The sequence below is a fragment of the Camelus dromedarius genome, chromosome 12 (genome assembly GCF_036321535.1).
Source record: "Camelus dromedarius isolate mCamDro1 chromosome 12, mCamDro1.pat, whole genome shotgun sequence".
In the NCBI taxonomy this organism is placed as follows: domain Eukaryota; kingdom Metazoa; phylum Chordata; class Mammalia; order Artiodactyla; family Camelidae; genus Camelus; species Camelus dromedarius.
This window is the reverse complement of record NC_087447.1, coordinates 60398211-60421899: the sequence shown is the minus strand read 5'-3', so window position 1 is coordinate 60421899 and position 23689 is coordinate 60398211. Positions and strand designations below refer to the sequence as shown.

At 37.4% G+C, this 23689-nt stretch overlaps 1 protein-coding gene across 6 annotated transcripts in view; it reads left to right on the top strand.

The window, feature by feature from the left end:
• The window catches only part of NOX4 (NADPH oxidase 4), a 128548-nt gene extending 105168 nt beyond the window's left edge, over nt 1-23380 (top strand). For all 6 annotated transcript variants that reach the window (XM_064492797.1, XM_031460529.2, XM_031460525.2 and 3 more), the window contains 5 exons: nt 5138-5257; nt 6844-6952; nt 11220-11288; nt 14041-14141; nt 21205-23380. In XM_064492797.1, coding sequence (XP_064348867.1) covers nt 5138-5257; nt 6844-6952; nt 11220-11288; nt 14041-14141; nt 21205-21325 — 520 coding nt within the window. In that variant the 3' untranslated portion in view covers nt 21326-23380. The remainder of the gene's footprint in view (nt 1-5137; nt 5258-6843; nt 6953-11219; nt 11289-14040; nt 14142-21204) is intronic.
• Nucleotides 23381-23689: the final 309 nt, after the last annotated feature.

Below are 23689 nucleotides of genomic sequence, written 5' to 3'. Positions count from 1 at the left end.
ATGGCAACAACAAAATATAGCACAGTTAAATTCGAGGTTTATAAGTTTATTCAAGCTAAAATTAGCTAGCATCTAAGGTAACAACTTGCTATACACGTTGTTTTCAGCAGGAAGGGTAAGTTGCCATATGGATAAAAGAGGAGAACTAGGAAAAAGATGGAGTGATTTGTTTGAGAAAAAAAAAAAAATTGTAATGAATTTGAGCCTAAAGGCAGGTAAGTGGACAGAAAATAAAAATGCTTCACCATCATCTTAATAAATAAAAGTACAAATTAAATTCAATTTAAAAAATAGCACTCTTTGTTGGAAAGGCTGATTGTCGTATAAAAGTCTGCATGAAAAATCTAAACTCATCTTGAAGTGTTTATTTTAATTGAATATATTCCATCTAAAAGCTGTCAGAGGTAATTTTATTTTAGTTGCAGATGTATTTAAAAGTATGTTGGAATGGGGTGTGAAAGTTGGTTAGATGTCATACTTGAAAATTCACGAGGGGTTGATCAGCTTACAATTCATGTTTCCAGTTAACTTAGTGTGTGAAAAGTTTGAAGAATTTGGTAGCTTTTCTTTTAATTATTTGAACTATTTTTTTTTTGCATATTAACAAACATTTCAAGTTACATATTAGCAGATCAGGCCTACTTTAGCCAGTGCAGAAAAAAAAAAAAAGAAACTGAAAGGCAAAAAAAAAAAAAAAAAATTTCCTTAACTTTCCATAGGAACGAAGTCCAGTAGTGGGAATCCATCTATTTATGTATGTGTATGTGTGAATTTAAGAGTGAAAAATATGCAGATTAGATGATCAAAAATAATCTTACTAGTATAGAAAACGTAAACATCTAAACACACACATTAATAATTTTTAATGCATGTTTGAGATGGTGGGAGAAGAAAATACTGGGGTCATAAGCTGTAAGAAGTGTCGTATCTAGTTGAACTAGTGCAGTGAGTGCTAACGCTCATGTTTGCTCCTAAAAGTGTATCTCTTTATCCCCAGAAGGCTAGAGCTGGTTTTAATGGACCAAGTGTGGTGGACAAGAGACAAGGCTGGCCTCTGAGGAGGGTTGGAGAAAGACCAGAGACCCCTACAAACAGCCCAGGCGCCTCAGGTGCAACAGCCTCAGTGAATAAGGAAGAGGTGAAACGGTCTGCTCTGCAGAAGGAGCTAGTGGAGATAACGGACTTACGTGACTTACGTGACTTACTTTTGTCTTTGGTTCTGAGGGGAGTTTAAAAAGACGTCTCCCCTGACATTTAGCATCCAGAAGCTTTGTCTTACTTGTGTTGGAAGAGTGAATTCGTAATATGCTCATAGCCTAATAAATACAGGGACAAAGATTTAATTTAAAGTGAGTCCAGATTCATGCCATCCTCTTGTTGCCTGAAAGAGGAAAATGAAAATCCTCTCTTGGGGAGGATACACATTAATCCTCAAAGGATTCCTATACATAAGGCACCAAAGAATATGAGTCCTGTTTTTTTTTTTTTAAATAAGGAAGCAAAACATGATGAGCACGTTAGTAAAAATTATATATTTAAAAAGTATGAAACAAATGTTTAATATGTCTAAAGAAATAAAAGGGAGCATTAAAATCATGGCGAAGAGACAAGGGACAGTCATATTTCTCAAGGGGCTTTTGGGAAAGAGCCCATAGAGCTTCTAGAAGTGAAAGACACAATATCACAAACTTGAGCCTTTTAACGCAGCCATGGACAGAATAAAGGGGTTGTCAGATACAACTGAAATAGTTACCCAGAATGTGACACACAGAAACAGAGGTACGGAAACTATGAAAGAAAGGTTGAGATGTGATGGGTGGAGTGAGAACTTCATGCATCTCTTTTACCTTAGAGGTCCGAAAGGGAAAAGGGGAGAGTGATGGAGATGTAATATTAGCTCAAATTCAGGATACCAGTAAATCCCAAGCAACATTAGAAAAATAAATTCACCCTGGGGGAAATTATAATTTACTTACAGAACAATAAAAGCAGAGACCAACACTTAACATAAAAGTAGTTGAGACAGGGGAGGAGGAGAAACAAAAAGTGGGACCAACAGCACAGGGTGATACTGTGGTAAGTAATTCAACATAATTATAAACGGAATTCTACAGTTCAGAGCAAAAAGCCTGTCAGGCTGGAATAAGAAAATAAAACAAGGCTGCAAGCTAGCTATACTCAAGAGATTCGCTCAAAACATAAAGACAGGCAGACAGTTAAAAATGAGGGGTACAGCAGAGAAATTCTAACCAAAGAAAAATTGCTTCAGATCAAATAGACTTTAAGGCAAAACCATGTTCGGGCCTAAAGCTAGAGTTCATATTCAATGAAAAAAGATTCAATTGAGCATTTCTTGGATTGAAAGAATTAGAATGAAGTCCTGTTTGGGAAGACAGTTTTGGTTTGTTTGGTTTCATAAACAGAAATGGAGGCCACTCGGGTGGTAGATCTAAGCCATTTGTTACATGTGTGGCCTTGAGCGAATGTGTCAGCTTCCAGAACCTCAGCCTCCTGACCAATGAAGTGGAATAATGTTATTTAATTCTTGTTTACTAATCACAAATAATTCATCTAAAGCAGGTAACCCTGCCAATCACGTAGCTCTACTGATGTCAGAATAGTCAAGCAGAAGGCTGTTGGTTTTACACCTTATCATCTTTACATAAACAGAATGATAAGGCCTATACATTTATTTTGGTTAGAAAAATAATCCTTGAACTGTCTAATTCAGTTCAAAGATAGCTGTTCTCTTACAGAAACCTCACTGCTCCAGAGGCTTATTTATTCTGCAACTTTATTAAAAATAACGCTTCCTTTGATGTCAACCCAGTTAGAATATGTGGCGGAATCTCCATTTTTGGCAAACACAGGATTGGTCTGAGATCAAATCAGAACTTTATGTAAGTGTGTTTTGTAATCTTTAAAACACTATAAATTTGTTCAGTGTTACTATCCACCTCATGGCTATTAAGAACAAAAGTTATTTATTTTTACCTTTATGTACACACAAGCAGGGTTAGTTCCAGATGATTCTCCCATATAACCAGTGGCTGTCACAAAATTGCCTCTTACTTCTGCTCAGAAAGTTGTATTTAGATCTGGGACTGAGCTGCACAACCTAACAGATTGCCTTTCAGGACTAGACCCTGGTCTTTCTCTCCTCTCTCACACCCTGTGCCCCATCCCACCCCAGTATTCCAGCGAGGAGGCTCGGGGCTTCAGGCTGGTCCTGGCCCCTCCTGTGGTCTCAAGTCCCCCACTTGTTGAATGGGGATGATGATACTGTACCTGCCTCAGAAAGTGTCAAGAACACAGCATCCTGTGTGAAAAGTAGAAAGCGGTGCGTGTGTGCAGTATGGGTGTATAACACACGCAAGTTACTCCTCAGGTTGTGCCTGCTCTCGTACTTGCGTGTTTCTACCTTATCACCTCCTTGAGGACTGAACTTGCAATTACTCAGTGGCTCATCTCTTTCCGTTTTGTTGTTGTTGTTGTTTTGCTGCTACGTTTCTGGTCTCCCAGTGAACGTAAGTCATTTCTTGCGCTGATGGTGGACTCTCTGAGGGCCTGATGGTGCTCGGAGGCATCACTGACGCAGCTACAATAAAGCCGCCTGGCATCTGTGGCCCTCCGCAGTTCTCAGTAGGCTTTTACTGTGTCATCACATCTGATCGGTGTTTTTTTAGATGAAGAAACTCAGAGTTAGAGAGGACAAGTAACACGCCTGTGAGCCCAACCCTCGCAAATGACCAGAACCCCGAGTTCTTGTCTTCTTGCCCAAAGTTATTGCAGACAACTGGGGACTAGCTGTTGAGGGTGTAGGGAGGGTGTGAATGAGCATGTGTGGTTTGGAGAGCGGACAAATAGGAAAGAAGTGAGTTCATGACTCCTCTCTCTTATTCTTTGCTGGTCAAGTAAAACGTCCTTGTGTTTGTTATTTCTTTTAAGAAGTGTTGGGGAGGAAGAATTCCTTTCTCTTTGCCCTTCTAGGTTCTTGTCTGAGACTCCCATGTAATAAAAGACAGATGAACAAGATTAACAATAAAAGATATTTATATCATAAGGCTGACTGCACAAAGTTAGTTTCTTGGACAGTTACTGTTTTTTAAGAAATTTTTTATAATAGGAAAAAAGGTTTAAAATGGCAGTATCTTATATACAGAGATGTCTTTTTTTTTTTTTTTTTTAACATAAAGGTGGCTGGAACTAGGCAGTCCACAGAGGGTATAGTAATTTTGCAGCCATTAAAGGTAAATGTTTAGACGAACAACTCAGGCACAAGGAAGGAGGAAAGAAAGGGACACGGATAAAGAGATGTAACTTTCAGCTGAGACAGCTTCCTTCAAGGAGCCTTCCAGTTTTTTTCTTCTAATTGTGTGTCCATTTATATCACACCAGGCAGAACATAGTCACACAGCCAAAACAGGTGCAAGGCAGTCTGGGAAGTGTAGTATTTTGGCTGGGTACTTGGCTTCCCTGAATAACAGGAATGTTTTGTTACCAAGAAAGAATGGGAGGATGAATATTGAGCAAACAATTAGCAAATTCCGTTGCAGTTAAGAAGGATTTCACTCACACACACAAACGCACACACACATACACGAATATGCAATCACAACTAGAGTAATTAGCGATTCCTCTGAGATTGCACTGAGATTGTTCTCCAGCCGTTTCTATACTAATAAACCTAACCAGGGCAAGAGGAGGAACAGGGTTAGTTTCTTTTCTATTCATGTGGTAAAGATTTCAGAAAATAGTTCTGCTACTGACTTTACCATTGATAATAACATTATTGAATTCAGACACAGTAAAACAAGGTATTTTAATTGACTCCAATATCATAATGTAATATGATCAAAGCTGTAACTAGTCCTTAGCTATCTCATGGTTCTGTCTGCATTTCCCTACACTTTAAATGAATGCTTTCCTCAAAAAAGGCGCACTTTGAAACAGCTGTAGTTGTTTTAATATTGATAATTCATGAAGAACCCTTCCTTTAGCTTATCGCAGTGAGAGACAATGAACTTAGACCTGAGCCATCACAAAGCCTCGACGCCAGATGCAGCATGTTTGCCACATAGAGAAAATTAATTTAACTTATTTTCATTTTTCCCACCATTGTCTGCCTCCTCCACAGGCTATACATCGACGGCCCCTTTGGAAGTCCGTTTGAGGAGTCTCTGAACTATGAGGTTAGCCTCTGCGTGGCTGGAGGCATTGGAGTAACTCCATTTGCATCAATACTCAACACCCTGCTGTATGTCATTTTGATCCATGTTATTTGTCCAAATAGCAAACTGACAGTATTTCAGACATCTCTCTTTTAGTAAGAAGTAATTCCTTACCGAATTCTTCTACCTGTTGTTCAAGGAACTCCGTTTATGGATTGATAAGGGGAATTATTCAGGGATCCTCAAAACGTGGTCTGTGGCTTTCAGCATGGTTCCTTGTAAAATATGTCGGTGCCACAGTTACGCTCTCCTTCGCCCTTTTCCTCTATCAAAGTCATTCTCTCTGCTCTGTTTCTCTCCTTCCTCATCAGTGGTAAGTGACACTACTAATGCAATTAGTCAGCAAATATTTTTGAGCACCTAGGTGCCGGTTGATCTTGTAGTTTCTGGTAATACAGCAATGACTGAGCAGAGTCCTTGCCCTTAAAAAGGTGACATTCAAATGGGGCAGGTAGAAAAATAAACCAGTGAGAAATTCATAAATAACATTATTTCAAAAAATATGAGAACTATGATGAAATGTCGGGAGATTAATGGGATACAGAAATAAAGAGCAAGGGTTATTGTGGAAATGTGGTCAGAGAAAGGCCTTCTGAGATGACAGATGAGCACATCGTTCCTGGGTCTGTTACTCAGCAAATCTGTAACAGACTGAAGAATAGAAATTTCAAAGGTAAGTTTGCTTGGCCAGAACATACTTTTTCAGTTATTTTAGTTCTAGGATTATAGGCAAAAATTAATTGATTGATATTGTCATGAAACCACAAACAAAATGACAGTAGGAAGTTCTTCTCAAATCTGTTTCATTCACTCTTCAAGAAAACACAATTTGCCTTAAAGTCCCATTTTATGAAGCGCTGAAAAAGAAATAAGTTGAAGTGATGGGTTTGAATGATATATTATTTCAATTTTAAATACTTGATAAAGATTTGGGACTTTTTGGAGGTTCTCAGAAAAATAACTATATTCGAAACCAGAAATTATTTGTTTCTGAAAACTTATTGCACATTGTTTGGACCCCTAAAGTTTAAAAAAGGGAAGAATATTTTCTTAACCTCAAGCCTACTTCGTAATTATAAGGAGGAATCCAGACTTGGAATTGCGAGTTGCTGGAATGCATTACATAGTAGGTGGTTGTGAAATCTCTTTCTTTAATGATTATTAAGAAGGGGTAAACAGCCAACTTTCTGGAATGATTTGGGCTCATTTTTGCCTGGAAGCCAGGGCAGGGTGATCACTGGAGTCCTGCTGAGTGATAGAACTCACTGAAAACAGAGAACTTTTTTTTTTTTTCTTTTCTGAGATGCAGAGCTGACATTGCTCTGACTCTAAACTCTGTTCAGTTTGATACATTCAGCTGGAGATGGGTGATATGTATACAATACTCACAAGCTTGAACACGTAAATTCATGGAATACCCCACATCTTTGAGTCAGTATATTGCATTTTAAATTCATTTGGGAGTTAAAGTACGTGCTATGTCAGATGCTGGAATGTAAATAACTGGTTTTTCCAAAGATTGCTTGCTAATGAGAAGCAAATATTCAGGGATATAGAGATTCTTAATTGTTTTTGCCGTCCTCATCGCTATGGTGTTATTTTAATTTTAAAGGGATGACTGGAAACCATACAAGCTGAGAAGACTGTATTTTATTTGGGTGTGCAGAGACATCCAGTCCTTCCGTTGGTTTGCAGACTTACTCTGTGTGTTGTATAACAAGGTAAAATTAGGTTTGTTTTTCCTTTTGCAATTGTTTAAATTTTAAAAGATAGCCATTTTATTTCAAATTATTGAAGTAATAAGTGCTCACTATAGGATAAACCAGAAAATGTGCAGATGAGTGAGGAGGGAAAAAAAAATCCCTTAAATAAACAGAGATAACGTCTGTTAATAATTTGGTCCACACCTTTTCAGATATTGGTATCTGTGAATTTGTGTATATATCTAGGACAAGTTTTGACCTAGGATATTTTAACATAGAAATGTATACATATGGCTCGTGATGTATGCATATAGGATGCATATATATATGCATATGTGGATGCAAATGTATGCACATGAGATGGTGAAGGAAGACAGAGAGAGGAAAACATCACAGACAGCAATTGCTGTTACACCTTCTATCCTTTGTTCTAGTAGCTCTTTATCTCTTATCTCCACCTTCAGTATTCCAAGTGGGTTGTCAGCAGACCTTTGGCACAGTATACAGAATTTCAAAAATCCCAAAATCTAAGTTTAATTCCTTCCAGGGGTGAAAGGCAGCATTTTTTTTTTACAGATAACCTTTTATTTTTCTAAGAATATATCTATCTTTGTCTTTTTAAGTTATGCAAGTAATACACCTATTCATCTTTGCTGCAAATTTGTCAGATAAGCCACATGAAGCAAAATCCTCACCCAAAATACGTAACCAGATGTAACTCACAAACTTTCTATAAATTCTATCATACTATTTGTATTGCTCTGTAAATTGCTTTAAAAAAAAAAAAGTATTACTATGCAACCAGATACAAAAGGACAAGTATTGTATAATTCCACTTGTATAAGGGACCTAGAATAGTCTACTTCATAGAGACAGAAAGTAGACTGGTGGTTGCCAGAGGTTTTGAAGGAGAGCAAGTGGGGAGTTAATATTTAATGGATACAGAGTTTCAGTTTGGGAAGATGAAAAAGTTCTGGAGATGGATTGGTGGAGATGGTTGCAAAACAATGTAAATGTATTTAATGCTAAACAACTGTACACTGAAAAATGGTTAAAATGATCAATTATATGCTATGTATATTTTACCACAATGAAAAAATTAGTGCAGATTCCTGGGACTCACCAAGAGCCTGCTAAATCAGGAGGGGAGTTGGGGGAAGGGATGATGAGAAGCCATGGAAAGGATTTAGATTTGAGCAGTCTGATAACGACTGTAGATCATCTTGGGAGCGTGTGTGAAAATACCAAGCCTGGGGTACTTCAGTTTCTAGAGGAACAGAAGATGGGTGATGGCCAATAAAGGCGATCGGTCCGAGTGGCCAGTGAGGTAGCAGGAAAAGCAAGAGGTGGCTCTGTCCTTAAGGTTAAGGGAGGAAACTCTTTCAGGAAGAGCGAAATCAGCACTCTCAAATTTATGAGTATTTTTTCTAGGTTGATACCTGAGACTGAACTCTCTAAGTTGGAGACTGTGAGGAGATGTGAATGAATTTAGTATATACTGACAAAAGGTCCCCAAAAGAGGCTGAAACAATTTACATTCCACCAAAGAACATGAGAGAAATTTCTTCCAAACATTTTATTACCAATCTTTTACATATCTACCCATCTCTGAAAGAGTGCGGTCTCATTGTATTTTCCCCTACAAGCTAGGGAGATTGAACCTCTCTTCCTACGATTATCAACCACTTGTCTCACTTCTTGGATTTCCTAATTCTACCTTTGCTTTTTTTTTCTAATTAAAAAAAAAAAATCTTTCTTGAACTGATATAGAGCCCGTACATTTTTTTTTTTAATAACAGGCTATAATTGGATCCAAGATACAGAAAAACACATTTGAATAAAAGATGATTTATAAGGCAAGCAGCAGGGTAGGAAAGGAATGAAGGAAAGAAAAACATAAATGGCTGCACCTTCAAAGCAGTTGAATCTTAATATTTCTTTTCAAGTTTTTTTGATAGGTTATGCTTTACCCTTAGGGTTCCATGGAGTAAATAACACGAAAACTTAACGCTAGTATAAACAATGTGGTGATGATTATCTTCTACACACAGCCCAGCATACTTGTTTTGGTTTTTCACATCAGAAGGATGAACACTGGTTCTTCAATGGTGCTTCTGACGATGATGTTAAAAAAGGAAAGTCTTTTATTATTTTCTGTGTTTGCAACTGTGTTACCAGGTTCAGTATGTGGGAGTGTGTATGTTTGTGTGTGTGTTTCTTCAGTAGATATTATTGCTTGTCTTTAGTAAGGGAGAAATTAAAATAGAGACATTGAATTCATTAAATACATTATTTAAATTTGCACACTTCTCTCTGGAGGTCACAGGCATCAAACACCTGATGATGCAAGAGTTATTGGGTTAATCTCAGAGCAGCATCCTGGTAGACATTTAAGACAAAAATCAAAGGGGGAGGGTATAGCTCAGTGGTAGCATGCATACTCAGCACACACGAGGTCCTGGGTTCAATTCCCAGTACCTCCAAATAAGTAAGTAAGTAAGTAAGTAAATAAATAAATAAATAAATAAATAAATAAATAAACAAACAAAGCAACAAACCTAGTTACCTCCCCCTGCCAAAAAAAAAATTTTTCTTTTTGAAGACAAAAGTCAAATGCAAGTCACGTGCTTTGTGAGGTGCTGTCCATGACTGGCATCTGGAAATTCCTCAGTTTGGCCTCACAATTAAAATTCATAAACCCTGATTCAATTCCTACAGGGCTTTAAAATGAATTTAGGGTTTGGACGTAACTTGAGGCAGCTTAACTAGCGATTTATATTTTAAGAGTATTATGGGTGCTGAGAGAATCTTCATTTATCACCGTCAACGTAAAATATGTTTTTATTGGGATTTTACCATTTGGAGCTGCCGCCTGTCAGAAAATATGTAATTTTAGAGCTGGAAGAAGCCTGTGAGATTAGGTCTTTCAACCCTGTCGTCGTCCTGATGAAGAAGCCTATATAAGCCTATATACGTTGAGTAACCCCCCTAGACATCTCAGGGTCAGATAGCGAAGGCAATAGAAGTCATTCCCTTAGTTACCTGCCGGGAGCCCTTACTATGACACGGGTGCCAGAGGAGTGAGGAAACGTCACTTAGTCACTCCCGACTTGCAGAATGACTTCTTTTGCTTTCCTGAAACTTCTACTTTGAGCCCGAGCATATCCATGAAAAAGTGATTGCTTTCATGCTACATAGAAACAGTGCTTGAAATCAGTGGATCCTTTTGCCGTAATAAGGTCCAGCAAAGGCACACATACCGTCTCAGGCAAACCTACTGTGCCCCCTGATGCTCAAGAAATAGTCTGGCTGTTGAAGAAGTGCTGGTCGCTTTCCAGGTCTTTCCTCAGAGTCCACACATCAGATACGCACCCCTGTTCTCCAGAGCACACCTGTTGTGTCCCTTCTCTTCTTCCACTTTTGATTCCTTTTCTTTCTCTTTCACCTTCTCCTTTTTTCAGGGTGGTGCAAGGAAACCCTAAGAAGAGTAATGCATTTAAACGTAGATTTTAGAAGTCAGGATTCAATCAGAGCCGGGCCAGTCATGAGCGAATTCACTGGGAAGCACAGGGGGACAAAAACCCTTTTCTCCCTTTGTTGGATTTCTTTTCCTTTAGATATTTTTCTTTGTCAGTTTATTTTTCAAGATATCAAAATGTTTGAGGTTTTTTCCTAGGATGTTTTATTTTGGCAGGTACGTTCCCTCCTCATACATTTTTAGCCGGGAACCCAGTGCTGAATAGGAAGAAGGTGGGAGCTTGAACCGAGTCATTTGGGGTTTTCTTGTTTTGTTTTGTTTTGTTTTGTTTTGTTTTGTTTTGTTTTGTTCCTAGCATGTATATTATATATCACTTTTGACTTTTTTTTTTTTTTTTTTTTTTTTTTTTAGAAAATCATGTTCTTTCTGCGTGAACTCTTAGGTAAAATTTAGAGGCTCTTAGGGAATAAAATAAGAACTATGTAGGAGGGATTTAAAGGAATATTAGTGGAGTAGTTAGCATGCCTGATTTTGTATCTTTGAGGGTAACAGGGAACGAATCCCTTCCACAACCTTCATCGTAACTAATCAAACCTATAGACAGTAGGCAGCAGGTTATTAATGTCAGAATCTGCCGTGTATGTGGTCCGTGTTTATGTACATGTGTATATACATTTGCTCGTAGATGTTGGCTGTGATAAGACGAGACCCGTTTTAACAAATTGTAGAATCACATATGTTCGAAGAGGAGAAAGTCTGTGTATACAGAATCAATTTTAATGTCTGTTTACTTTCATGTCCTCCCAGTTTTGGCAAGAGAACAGACCTGACTATGTCAACATCCAGCTGTACCTCAGTCAGACAGATGGGATGCAGGTATGTGATTGGATGTTCTTGTAAATTAAACAAGGCTCTCGAGGATAGAAGATTTACTGTAGGGGCTGGGCTGGAGGAAGATGTCTGCAGGTGGTTTGAAGAGATGCTTCCCAGGGGGAATGCCTCTTCTGGAACGTGTCCAGCAAACTCGTGGCTCGTCCTTGAAGTCATCTGTTTTCTGCCTTTCACTTGTCCTCCTCACAGGGAGCTGAAACAGACCTTTGAGTTCCCCTCTCTCCTCTTCTCTGTCGCCTCATCTAGAGATCAGAACAGACGTGAACAGTTTTGTGATTGTGTTCAGGGAGGGGAGGTTTTATGCGGGGAGAGAAGATAAGGTCATACAAAATGAAGCTTATATCTCTTTAAGGGAAACTAAAAAATCTAACAGACATCACGTATTATTTACTTAACTGCTAGACGCTGCGCTAAGCATTTCATATACATTTTCTTATGTAATTCCAACAGATTCAAGAGGTAAATGATATTGTGAGCCCCATGCCATAGGTGAAGAAACTAGTATTTACATCAAATTGCTGCATAGGTGTAGAAACCTGGGTGTGAATGCTCCCGCAAGTTTTATTTCATCCATTTTCTGTAAGACTTTGAATACAAAATATGAATGCTTGTCAGTTACTGTTGCATCCAGCGCAGCTTGGGACTGTGTCTGGGGATGGGCAACGTAAGACTTCAGAAACAAAGAGACAAAGTAAAGAGCAAAGATGGGAGCAGGGGGACTCAAGATCTCGTGGATCTAGAGCACCGACAGCATGGTCGACATCATACTTATTAGGAGTACACAGCTCAGAAAAAAATGCCATCAAAGAGGTGGGGCTTCAGATATCCGATAAGCCCTAAATTCTGCTTGCTGGTTAACTGATTAATTTCAGGCCCATCCCTTCCAGGAACAATCACCCTCCTCGGGGTATGCAAGATTTCTAAGTCTATCCTGTTATTGCCTCTGGGACAATGTTGAGATAGCACGTATTTCCCCTGGGTCAAACCGCTCGCTTTCATGCCAGAACAAAGTTCTGTGAATGGATGATCTGGCTTTCCAGGACCTTCCATTGTTTTACCCTAAGGAAATATTGTCGCTGATAGATGCAACTGGTGTTCCAGGTTCTTGTCCCGTCCCAGAAAGAATTCAGAGACAAGACTTAGAGGTTAAAAAGGTAAAGTGAGGATTTATTAAAGGATGGATAGTACACTCTCAGGGGAGAGTGGGCAGGCTCAGGTGAGCAGCTGCCCTGAGTTTCTTTGGCAAGTTATTTACATAGGGTGTAAAAATGAATGGGCGGAATATTCATTGGGGAGGGAAGGGTTTGGTATCATATTCCCTGATTATCATCCCAACTCCACCTTCCCAAAGGGAGGAGGGATTTTTGTCCTTATTTAGTCTGGGTCAGAAGTGTCATGGCGTCGGTTCATGATGGATACTTCTAATCTGCAAGGCTAATTTTATTGAAATGAGGGCATAATGAGTAAAAGGTTACATTCGGACACTGGAAATTCCTGCCTTTTCTGACCTTTCTTTGTTGGTCTCCAGGCCAAAAGGTGTGGCCCCTTATCAGCCCAAAGATTCCAGCTTTTCCTTCTCTGCCCAGGGACCCCTGCTGCTCACATGATGTGTGGTTTCCTGCACTTGGCCTGTGCCCCTTCTTTCTGCCCAATTCCTGCCATTTGGTCTGTGTCCCCCTTTCTCTGCTCATATCTAGCTATCTGCCTGCTCTAACAATATCTGCCCTCCTTCGTGCCCTTATGGTCAATCTTAGGATTGCCCCTCACAAATTTTCTTCAGCATAATACGTGCTATAGGTCATCTGCTGCATAAAACATTAAAACGAAGCAAGCATGTGCATTTTAAGCAAGTAAGTGTGAATATAATATTTTAAACTCCTGGAAATTTAAGTGCAGCTTGTTTTCTAGTTGCTTGTTTTCCAGCAGCTTGTTTTCCAGCAGCTTGTTTCCCAGCAGCTTGTTTCCCAGCAAGTTACCTCAAAACTAATCTAACCCTATTTTTTCTAGTCAGATTTCTATCATACTTGGTATGTAAAAAGTATCTCATTTTGCTGCTCTCATGAAGCAAGTCAGTGTCATTATTCCTCATGGTTTCCCTGTAATTAAGGTACGGAGCATAACTTACATCTGGTTCTCAGTTTGTCTGCCTGGGACTCAGACGCTTTCTCCTCTCTTCTCATCTCACTCTTGACTCTTCGCCGCCAATTCAGATCTCATATTCTGTTCATTGTAAACACCAGCCCATTCATTAGAAGCTGTTTGTTGATAGATCCCAAATTTGGAGCTTTTCTATTTTAGGCTGTCATGTCTGGGATCATTTCCCCAAATTTATGATGACAGTTCATAGTATTTTACTCATACAATGAGCCATTATACGACAACTTTGCAGTACAAAAACGCTTCCATAAAACTTACATGCTGCACCCTTTTTGAGAGTAAGCAATTAGAAGGCATTCTTTAACATGGCAGTTACTTACAAATGAAGCAACTAACTGAAGTCTAGGGAAATCAGCCATTTGTAATGATGGCATTCAAGAAGATAATGGATTTTAAAGGGAAAGAGGGAGGAAATGATGCTTCTAAATGACTGTGCTTAATAGGTTGCCATTTGATACTTACATGCTTTGCCTCACAGCAGTTTGGTAGGAAGCCACAACGCCAGCAGAAATGATGTTAGAGAAATGGGTTATTTGTCCAACTCTGTGTCATATAAAATGTAGCACTTTCTTTCTGGCAGAAGATAATTGGAGAAAAATATCAAGCACTGAATTCAAGACTTTTTATTGGACGTCCTCGGTGGAAACTTCTGTTTGATGAAATAGCAAAATGTAATAGAGGGTAAGTCCTATTCCTCAAAAAATTTGACACATGGCTAATGATCGAATTAAAATATTCCCAAGTCATTACATGAAGTTTTTAAAGATCATTTAGTAATGGGTTTACAAATTACAGAGTTGCTTAAACACTCAATTATCACTGTCAAAGGAGGAAGCAAGGCGGGAAACACCTAACGTATCTGTAATGCCAAATAATTAAAATTAGGTGTAAAAATAGTCTATAAGGTATTTATGAACGAGACTCTCCTACCCACTTTTAAACTTGCATGGACCCGTATTAAAATGGATGTTCACTCCCACAGTATAAATCAGGTGATCACTGGAAATTTTTTAAAAGTCATGTTGGCAAACAAGGGAGTTCTTCTAATAGTTCTAACGTGAATGTGCTGAAAAATCAGCTTTTTTGTACTTTTGTACCAGAATGAATACATTTTTTAAAACTCATAGAGACTGTTATATGCAGTCTCTAACTCAGAAATATCTCCGTTTTCTTTTCTTGGAAGCTATAATTCTGTGAAGAATCTTAGCATTATGGACTATATGTGTATGATCTGAAGAAACTGCTACTGAAGGATGACATTCATTTTAGGGCACAGACTAGTGAGCCCATTTGTCTTCTGTAAAATTACCGTAGTGCAGAGCGAGGGTCTGTTAAGAGTTCGAAAAGCATTTTGAAAATCATATACCCACTCACACGTTTTAATGTTGGCGTTGAAAAAGTTTCATTATAAGTTTAAATAATTCCAAAGGCTGTGATTTCTAACACATTGCAGATACTGACATTTTAAAATTAATGTAACTCTTTTAAGATATCTACTAGAATCCAAACATCATAGTTTCTAGGCACCAGCCTCATATATTTGCATCTTTTGTCGCTTTCGTTAGCAGTTGGAAATTTTATGTCACTATTTTGTCTATTTGAACTTGTATTTCTGTCCTATTTAACCTGCAGAATTTTATCAAGATTCAATATAGTTTTGCACTTGAACTAATACTTTTGTTGCTAAACTAAACACACTTCTGCAATAAGAATATGTAAATAGATGATTTAATTTTTAAAATTTCCTTTGACTCTAAGGCTCCAGCGATTTTTTTTCTTCTGGGTCAAGTTATTAAAATTATTAGCATATAGTTGATTAATTCATAATTTTTAAAATACATTTTGATAAATATAAAAAGGATATTTGATTGTTAATCAGTGAGGCAGCTTAGTAGATCGAGAGCTGTCTGTAAAAGCCCCAATGTGTAAATTTATGGGTGAATGTGATTTATTGAAAGAATCACTGATTCATCATGGCCTTTGGCTTCATCTATGGAGATTTTGTTCTAGGAATCACGGTGTGAAACCCCAGAAGCAAAATCTAAAAAGGAATATAGCTGCCCATGTAATTCATATAGCAGCCATGTTGGAAAACACTTCTGTGTTTCTTTCCCATGATGAAGTAATTTGGGGTTGAAGAGGGAAGCATTATCTAGAAAGCAAAGGTCCTTTGTAATATTCAGGGCCCTAGTTAAAGGTGAACTATAGGATAAAGAAAAATAAAATCAACCCAGTCTTGGTTATGTTTCTTTTCTTTCTTTCTCCAAAATCATCCACCTTAGATGTGAGAATCTTGTCACAGTCACCTGGATCTTGCTACGCACCAGACTCCTTCCTCTTTAATGACATTTAACTGACCTCTGACAAGCGTCGTTTTACTAGTTTTCAAAGTAGAGTGCTGGAAACTTTGATAGTTTGGGTTTTTGTTTGTTTTTGCTCAGTTCTGAAACCAAACCCCAAAACAGTAAAGGATCATTTGCAAGAAATTAGTTTGGGACCATTGGCGTCTTTGGCTGCTTCTTAAGAGTTCTCATTTGTTATATAATATTCGTATTGAGAGAGATTTTGTGTGTTTATTTAGTTGTTCATTTTCTTTAAACAGCAAAGCTGATTAAGAAGAACAAATGTGCACCATCTACTGTTGACATTCGTACAACTCTGTCATTTTGTGTATTTGCTCTGGGCAGGCACCTGAGATGCATTATTTTTTTTAAAGGATTTTTATGGTGCATAGTTAAGAAAAGAATGGATCAACATCTTAAGGGTTCATTAACTCAAAGAAGGCACTATTTAAATAGAAGTCTTCATTTTAGATGTACAATTTTGGTTAACTTCATGTATACAAATTGCTGAGAGAATATAAAGAGAGAGAAATAGAGAACAGAGATATATAAATTTGCACCTATGTATGAGACTGGTCCCTTCCTTGCATGTCTTTTTAAAATTGTTTATTATACCTAAGATCCAGTTTCCTATTATTTATGATAGAAATGTATATCATAGCTTAAGTCAGTTGAATTTATGCATCAGGCAAAAGGAGAAATAGAGGATTAACTTTATGTGGCCTTTGGAGTAGAGAAAACTCCGGGACTGGACTAAATGTCTGAAACTGTATCTGTATTTTGCTGCCTCATGGTGTTTTCAAAACAATACAGATTAAGAATACCTAGGTTTGGTCTCTCTGTCCCTGAGTCGAGTCATTCAAACCTTCTGAGTCTCCAATACAAGGAGTGAATAATCTCTAATGAGTGAATAAGCTTTCATTATATGAGATCATACACTTAAAAATGCGTGAAAAAACAAGTATTGGTGTAATAGGAAAATATGCACAAATGTATTGAACACTTATGGAACTAGTTCCCAACATCTGCTCCCAAACAACATTTTCTGTTAGCATCCAAGTCTGTGTTTACCCATCTCAACAAAGTGTTTGTAGATAAATCTCTAGATGATCGTTGGATTGCAGCAACCTAATGAAAATTAATTCAAATGAATTGCAAAGATTCATTGCAGATCTTGAAAAGTTGTAGGATTTCATTGTTAGTGAAAGTGACATTGGGGAACTCCTCAAATTCTACAAGGCTCTCCTGGAGCTAAAGTAGTTAACAACTGGAAGGCAAAATGTTAAAAAAAAAAAAAAAAATCATGCATGTGCTTTGAAAATAATTATTTTATTATGAAGTACTTAAGATAAGCCTTTGGGAAATCTGCAGAATTAAAAAAAAATTAACTCTATAGTTGCCCTGTGAAACCAAGAAAGAAAATAACAGTATCTTATTGTCATAATGCATTGTTAACAGAGAATGCATAGAAATAGACAAAATGTATAGAAAATTACATTAAGGCTTTTGTGGGTTTTTGGTGGTATAAATTCAGTAGTTAAGTTATAGTCATTTTAAGTAATCCATTGTATCTAGCTCTGGTTTTAATAGTAATCTGAGTTTTATTAAATGTAAGAATTAATTTTTGTACTTCTTTGTTATTCTCTTCCTTCTGCTCACTTTGGCTCTTCTCTCACAAATTTCTTAAGGCGGAACTGGAGGTCGCTATTTTTGACATTTGTTCTTTTCTAATGAACGTATTTTAATACTGCAAATTTCCCTCTAAACACCGCTTTAGCTACATACCACAAATTCTGATATTTTTGTTTTCATTTTTTTACGGAGCAAAAAAATCTTTAATTTTCCAAAAGATTTCTTTTTTGATCCATTAGTTACTCCGAAGTACGCTGTTTAATTTCCAAATACATGGGTATTTTACAGATATCTATTTGTTCTTGATTTCCTGTTCAAACGGGTTTTAAGAAAACATGCTCCTTTTGACTTCAGTCCTTTAAAACTTATTGACAACTGTTTCACTGTCCAGAATGTGGTCTGTCTTGATTAATGTTCCATGTGCACTGAAAAAGGGAGTTTGTATTCCATTGTTTTTGGGGAGATCACCCTACAAGTATCAGTTAGTTCTAATTGGTTGATAGTGGTGTCCAAGTCTTCAATACACTTCCTGATTTTCTGTCCACTTGTTCTATCAATTAGTGAGACAAGAATATTGAAATCATCAACTATAATTCTAGATGTACCTGTCTTTACAGTCCTATCTATTCTTGATACACGTATATTGAAGTTTTTAGTTCTAGGATTTAATTGTAGTGTTTAAACTACGTACATTATGTTTTATTATTACATTGTATTCATTAGAAAATAAATTACATTTTACTTTTACATGGATTAAAAATAGTTTTTTCCAGCTTTATTTGATATAATTGATATACAATGTTGTGTAAGTTTAATGTGTACAATGTAATGATTTGATATGTGTATGTTGTAAAATGACTACCACAATAATGTTAGTTAGCGTATCTCATCTCACACAATTACAGATCTTGTGTGTGTGGTGAGAACTTTTAAGATCTACTATCTTTGCAGCTTTCATATGTACTGTGCAATATTGCTAACCACGCTGCACCTTACATCCCAGAACTTTTTCCTCTTATAGTTTGTAATTCTTTGTCGGTCTTCCCTCAAACCCCACCTCCCCCACCTGCCTCTGGCAACCTCCAATATACTCTCTGTTTCTATGAGCTTTTTTTTTTATTCAGATTCCACATATGAGTGAGATCATACAGTATTTGTCTTTTGTCTGATTTATTTCACTAATCACGATGCCTTCAAAGTTCATCCATGTTGTTGTAAATGGCAGGATTTTCTTCTTTTTGATGGCTGAATAATATTTCTGTGTGTGTGTATGTGTGTGTGTTTGTTATCACATCACATCACATTTTCCTTGTTCATTTATTCATCTATAGAGATTAAAGTTGTTTCCGTGTCTTGATTATTCTAGATAATGCTACAATAAACATGAGGGCAGATAACTGTTCAAGATAGTAATTTCATTTCCTATGGATATATACACAGTAGAGGGACTGCTGGGTCATATGATGGTTTTGTTTTTAATTTTTTGAGGAACCTCCATACTACTGTCCGCAGTGGCTGCACCGGTTTACATTCCCACCAGCAGTGCACAAAGCTTCCCTTTTCTCCACAACCTCGCCAGCACTTACTTCTTGTCTTTTTGATGATAGTTACTCTCACAGGCGTGAGATGATATCTCATTGTGGTTTTCCCTTGCATTTCCATGATGATTAGTGATGCTGAGCACATTTTCACAGACCAGTTTGCCATTTCAATATCTTTTTTTGGAAAAATGTCTATTCAGATCTTTTCCCTATTTTTAATTGGATTATTTTTATTGATATGTATTTGATTTACAATATTATATTATTTTTAGGCGTACAACATAGGATTCAAAGTTTTTATAGATTATACTCCATTTAAAGTTATTATAAAATATTGGCAATATTCCCTGTGCTATATAATATATTTTGGTAGCTTATTTATTTTATACATAGCAGTTTTGACCTGTTAATCTCCTCCCCACTTCCCTCTCTCCACTGGTACCTGCTGGTATGTTTTCTATATCTGTGAGTCTGTTTCTGTTTTGTTGTATTCGTTTTAATTTTTAGATTTCATATATGAGTAATAACTTTTATTTTATTTGTTCTTTTTAATATTGTTGGACTTGTGTCCGGCATGCAGTTTTATTACTTGGGTTCAGTTTGATCTTTTCAAGGCTTGCTTTTAAGGTTTGTTAGTATAGGTCCAGAGCAGCCTCCGAACTAAGGCTGATTTTACCAACATCCTTCCTACTCCTTGCAAACAACGTAATACCTTTCTGAGGACATTACCCACTGCCAGTGTATTACATATAGATCTTTCCATCCTGGTTTGTGGGAATCTGAATTGTTGACAACCTTGCATAAACTCTGAGAACTGTTTAGCTTACTGCTCCCTGGGAGTTCTTTACCCAGTTTCACGTGGTTTCCTCTCACGCACGAGGAGATTAGGACTCAGCCAGACGTGAGGGTACTCCTCTGCAGATCTCCAGAGCTTCTTTCTTTGGATATAGCCTCCCTTCCATATTCTGTTCCACAAGTTCTAGCTTCTTTGGCCTTCATGACCTCCATTCTTATCTTTAACTCAGTAAGACCACCAGCCTCTGCATGAGTCTCCCTCCTCTGTGCTGCAGCCTGTAAATTGCCTTCAGGCAATAAGCAGAGAGTTGTTGGACTCACCTTAGGTTTTTTTGTTTGTTTGTTTTCTTTCTTTTTTTTCTTTTCAGGGATCACAGTTCTGTGCTGACTGTTGTCTAGTATCTGGAAATACTTGTTTCATATATTATTCACTTTGTCCTACTTTGTTAATGCAAGAGGGTAAATCTAGTCTCTATTACTCCGTCATGGCTGTAAGGAAAAGTTTATTTTATAGTTCTTTGTTTCATTTTTCAAGGTAAAAAGTTTTAATAAAATCTTTTTCTCAGTGTTTATTATAAATTTTGGTATCCATTTAAATGGATTCACTGCCTTTGTTTCAGCGCCAATTATTCTCAGGTAATGAGTACATGCTGTATTTGTTCAGGATAGGATAAGAATTGTTAATCATTTTGCTATCTTAGGAAGAATTCGATGCAAATCAACAAACTCTGGGGGAAGATCAATGTGAAATACTAGTTATTTCCTGGGATTTATTTATTCTATTTGTTAGGAATGTGTCTAATTTATTCACTAAAATTTTATGCTAGCAAATAATAAAACCTGCTTGGCATTTGTTACAATTATTGCAGTGCATGAATAAAATGGAAAATGTATTCAGATTAATATGCTGTTTGTTTCAATGTGGATGTAAATTAGTCACTTAAAATTATCCTTTCAAATTGGTATTAGCTTTCCTCTCTTTTCTCTTATTCACCGCTGCTCATGAAAAATCCATGGGATCTTTAGGGAAGAAAATGTTTGTAAAACATGTAGTATGAGGAGGGCTGAGATGGCCCAGAGTGGGTGGACATCTGCTTATGTGTCACATATGTGGGGCAGCTGACATTTATCAGTCGCTGTTCTTGATTTGGTTTCTGCCCTTTCCAATGACATGCAGACTGCAGATAATAAGCAGATGTGTGCTCCTAGTTATATTCTTTGAATTATCTTGATTTCTAGTATGAAAAGCATGAGGTCAGTAAAAAATCTGCCTGGTGGTCACTTACATTTGGAAATAATTGGAAACTTACTTTCAGTATGCAAAGCAGCAAATTAACTTTGTTAACGCCTTAGACATACTCCTAAAGCAGACTTCTTGTCATGTTCTGCCTAATTTTCCACCTGATTTTCCATTTTCTCCCTTTCCCTTTCCAGGAAAACAGTTGGTGTATTTTGCTGTGGACCCAGTTCAATCTCTAAGACTCTTCATAAACTGAGTAACCGAAGCAATTCATATGGGACGAGATTTGAATACAATAAAGAATCTTTCAGCTGAAAACCTTTGAGATGAACCAGGACTCTGAAGAAGGAATGAGTGCAATTTCTAAGACTTTGAAATGCAGCTGAATCAAACAACTGTGTCATGCCAAAGAGTAACAAGGTTTTCTTATTTATGATTATTTAAAATGGAAGTACAGAGAATGTGGCAAGATGACAGGTCACATTACATGTTTAATCTGGAAACCAAAGAGGCCCTGAAGAATATTTGATGTGATTACTCACTTTTCACTGCTCAAATTAAAAGAAAACTATCAGATGCACGCTGTTGATTTTTATGGCAGATTCAAGAACTCCCTGGTGAGGAGTTCCATCCGCTCACTGTGAGGCTGAGAGCCTTGGTCCTCTTTAAATTGTTTTTGGTTGAACAAGATGCAAGATTGAACAAAATTAAAAATTCATTGAAACCCAGATTACATTTTCTACGTGACTATAAACAGAGTAGCTTTGATTTAGAAGAGCTCCAGGCAAATGTATTAGGTGTTTGAAAATGCAGCACAGGACTGTGTGTTGATACGGGTACTTTGAGTCAACGTCTAACCTTGCTCACTACTGACGCTCATACCTCTGCTTGGTATCTGTAGACTTTACACGCAGTGAACTGCGTGCAGATGTTGATATAATATCTGTTTTTATATTTTTCTCTCTTCTGTGTTCTTTTGTCTAGAGAAGTCTACCCTCCCTTGGCATGTGTTAGACACAATGATTTAATCGGTCCTTTTCATCCCCAATTTATTTAATCTATTATGATTGCATTGTAGTGAGGAAGATATCATTCCTGTAAATTATAAAGGGACATGTAGACTAATAACTTTTTTTCCTTTTCAGCATTTTGGCCTCTGTTATTTTTATTTACTCTTTTATTCCCCCTAGTGTCATTTGTCTTCATTTTAGCCTCTTAAGGTGCTTTATGTAATTTGCACTTGGAAGACCAAAGAGTGTTGTGTCATCTGTGGTCGCTGAGATAGGAGTTCTCTCTCTTTTGTCGCACGTTGGTTTATGCTGGAGACTTTGAGAGTATAGTCACATTCCTGAATAGGAAGCGTTTCTTTGACTTTTTATACAAGAGACAACACTTTGTTGATTATTCAAATTTAAGTTCAGAATCAAGATTATTATTGTTACGCTGTCAGGTATTCTGAGTCTTGATGAAGAATGAGTGAGCATAAAGTCCCTGTTGGGGCAGTGCCGTGTGATCCTGTCAGCTTATGCTCCCTGGTCATACCCTTGGTTCAGAGGAAAAATCCACTTTGCTATTTTAAGAATTAAGGTATTTCTACGATTTAGTGATTTTGTTTTGTAGACATCTGTTGCTCTCAGACAGTGCCCATTGCTGAAATCAGCAGTGTAGCTTGTCTTGCCTCCGTTAAAAGGTTGCAGTATAGAACATAATATGATAGATGCTGCTGTCATTTTTTGCTCTGATTCACCGATAGCAATCAAGCATGTTAACCCATCTAGCATTAAATGCCCAGAAACATATCACGTACAGCTAGTTCTTCCTCTCCTTGGACCTCTTTCTTTTCCCTTCTGTGGAAGGAAAGCGAGTCAGAAAAAAGATACGGGGAATGTGCAATGTTTCTGCAGATTTAGCTCTGAAGGCATATTTAATAACCAGTAAGCACATCTTGGCCACACTTTCTAAAATAAAAATAATTTTCATAAAAACACTGAACAGAGAGAACTGTTCAGAAGAAACTTGAGTTAGTACAGGCTTGGTATATGATAGTCTCTAATAGTTATAATTTATTTATGTGATTATATTAATATACGTACTTTGAGTAAAACTGGTGGAAGATTTTTCAAGGAGAATGATCTTTCCGAATAAGTCTTCTTTTCTAGGTGAGCCTCTTTGCCTATTTTAATGTTCAAACACTGAGTGTTAAACACGAAATGTTTGCTTCTGTAAGTAGGAATGATACCAGGACTTCATCATATGTGCATAAGAGAGCTTTGTTTTGTTTCCGAGGATTCTTTCTCTGGGGCCAATTCTTGTTAGCCCAATCTTAAAACTGTAATTTTAGTGGCAATAAATGTTAAAATTGAAATGTTATCCTTGAAATCTCTGTAAGCTTACTTTACCTTTGCAACAATAAAGCAGACAGAGTTTCTTCACAAGATGACACAAGTTTAAGAAATGGAATCTATCTGAGTATGCACTGCTGTGAGTGGCTTTGACGCAGGAAAACGGATGTGGGGTGTGAGGAGGGCGTGGCCCAGGCTTCGGTTGAGCCCCTGGGACGTGCCCCGCCAAGTGTGGGTCCTTGGCTTCGTGCAGGAAAGAATTCAAGAGCGAGCCACCGTTGAGTAAAGGTAGATTTATTCAGAGAGATACATCAAAAAGCAAGAGAAAGACCACGAG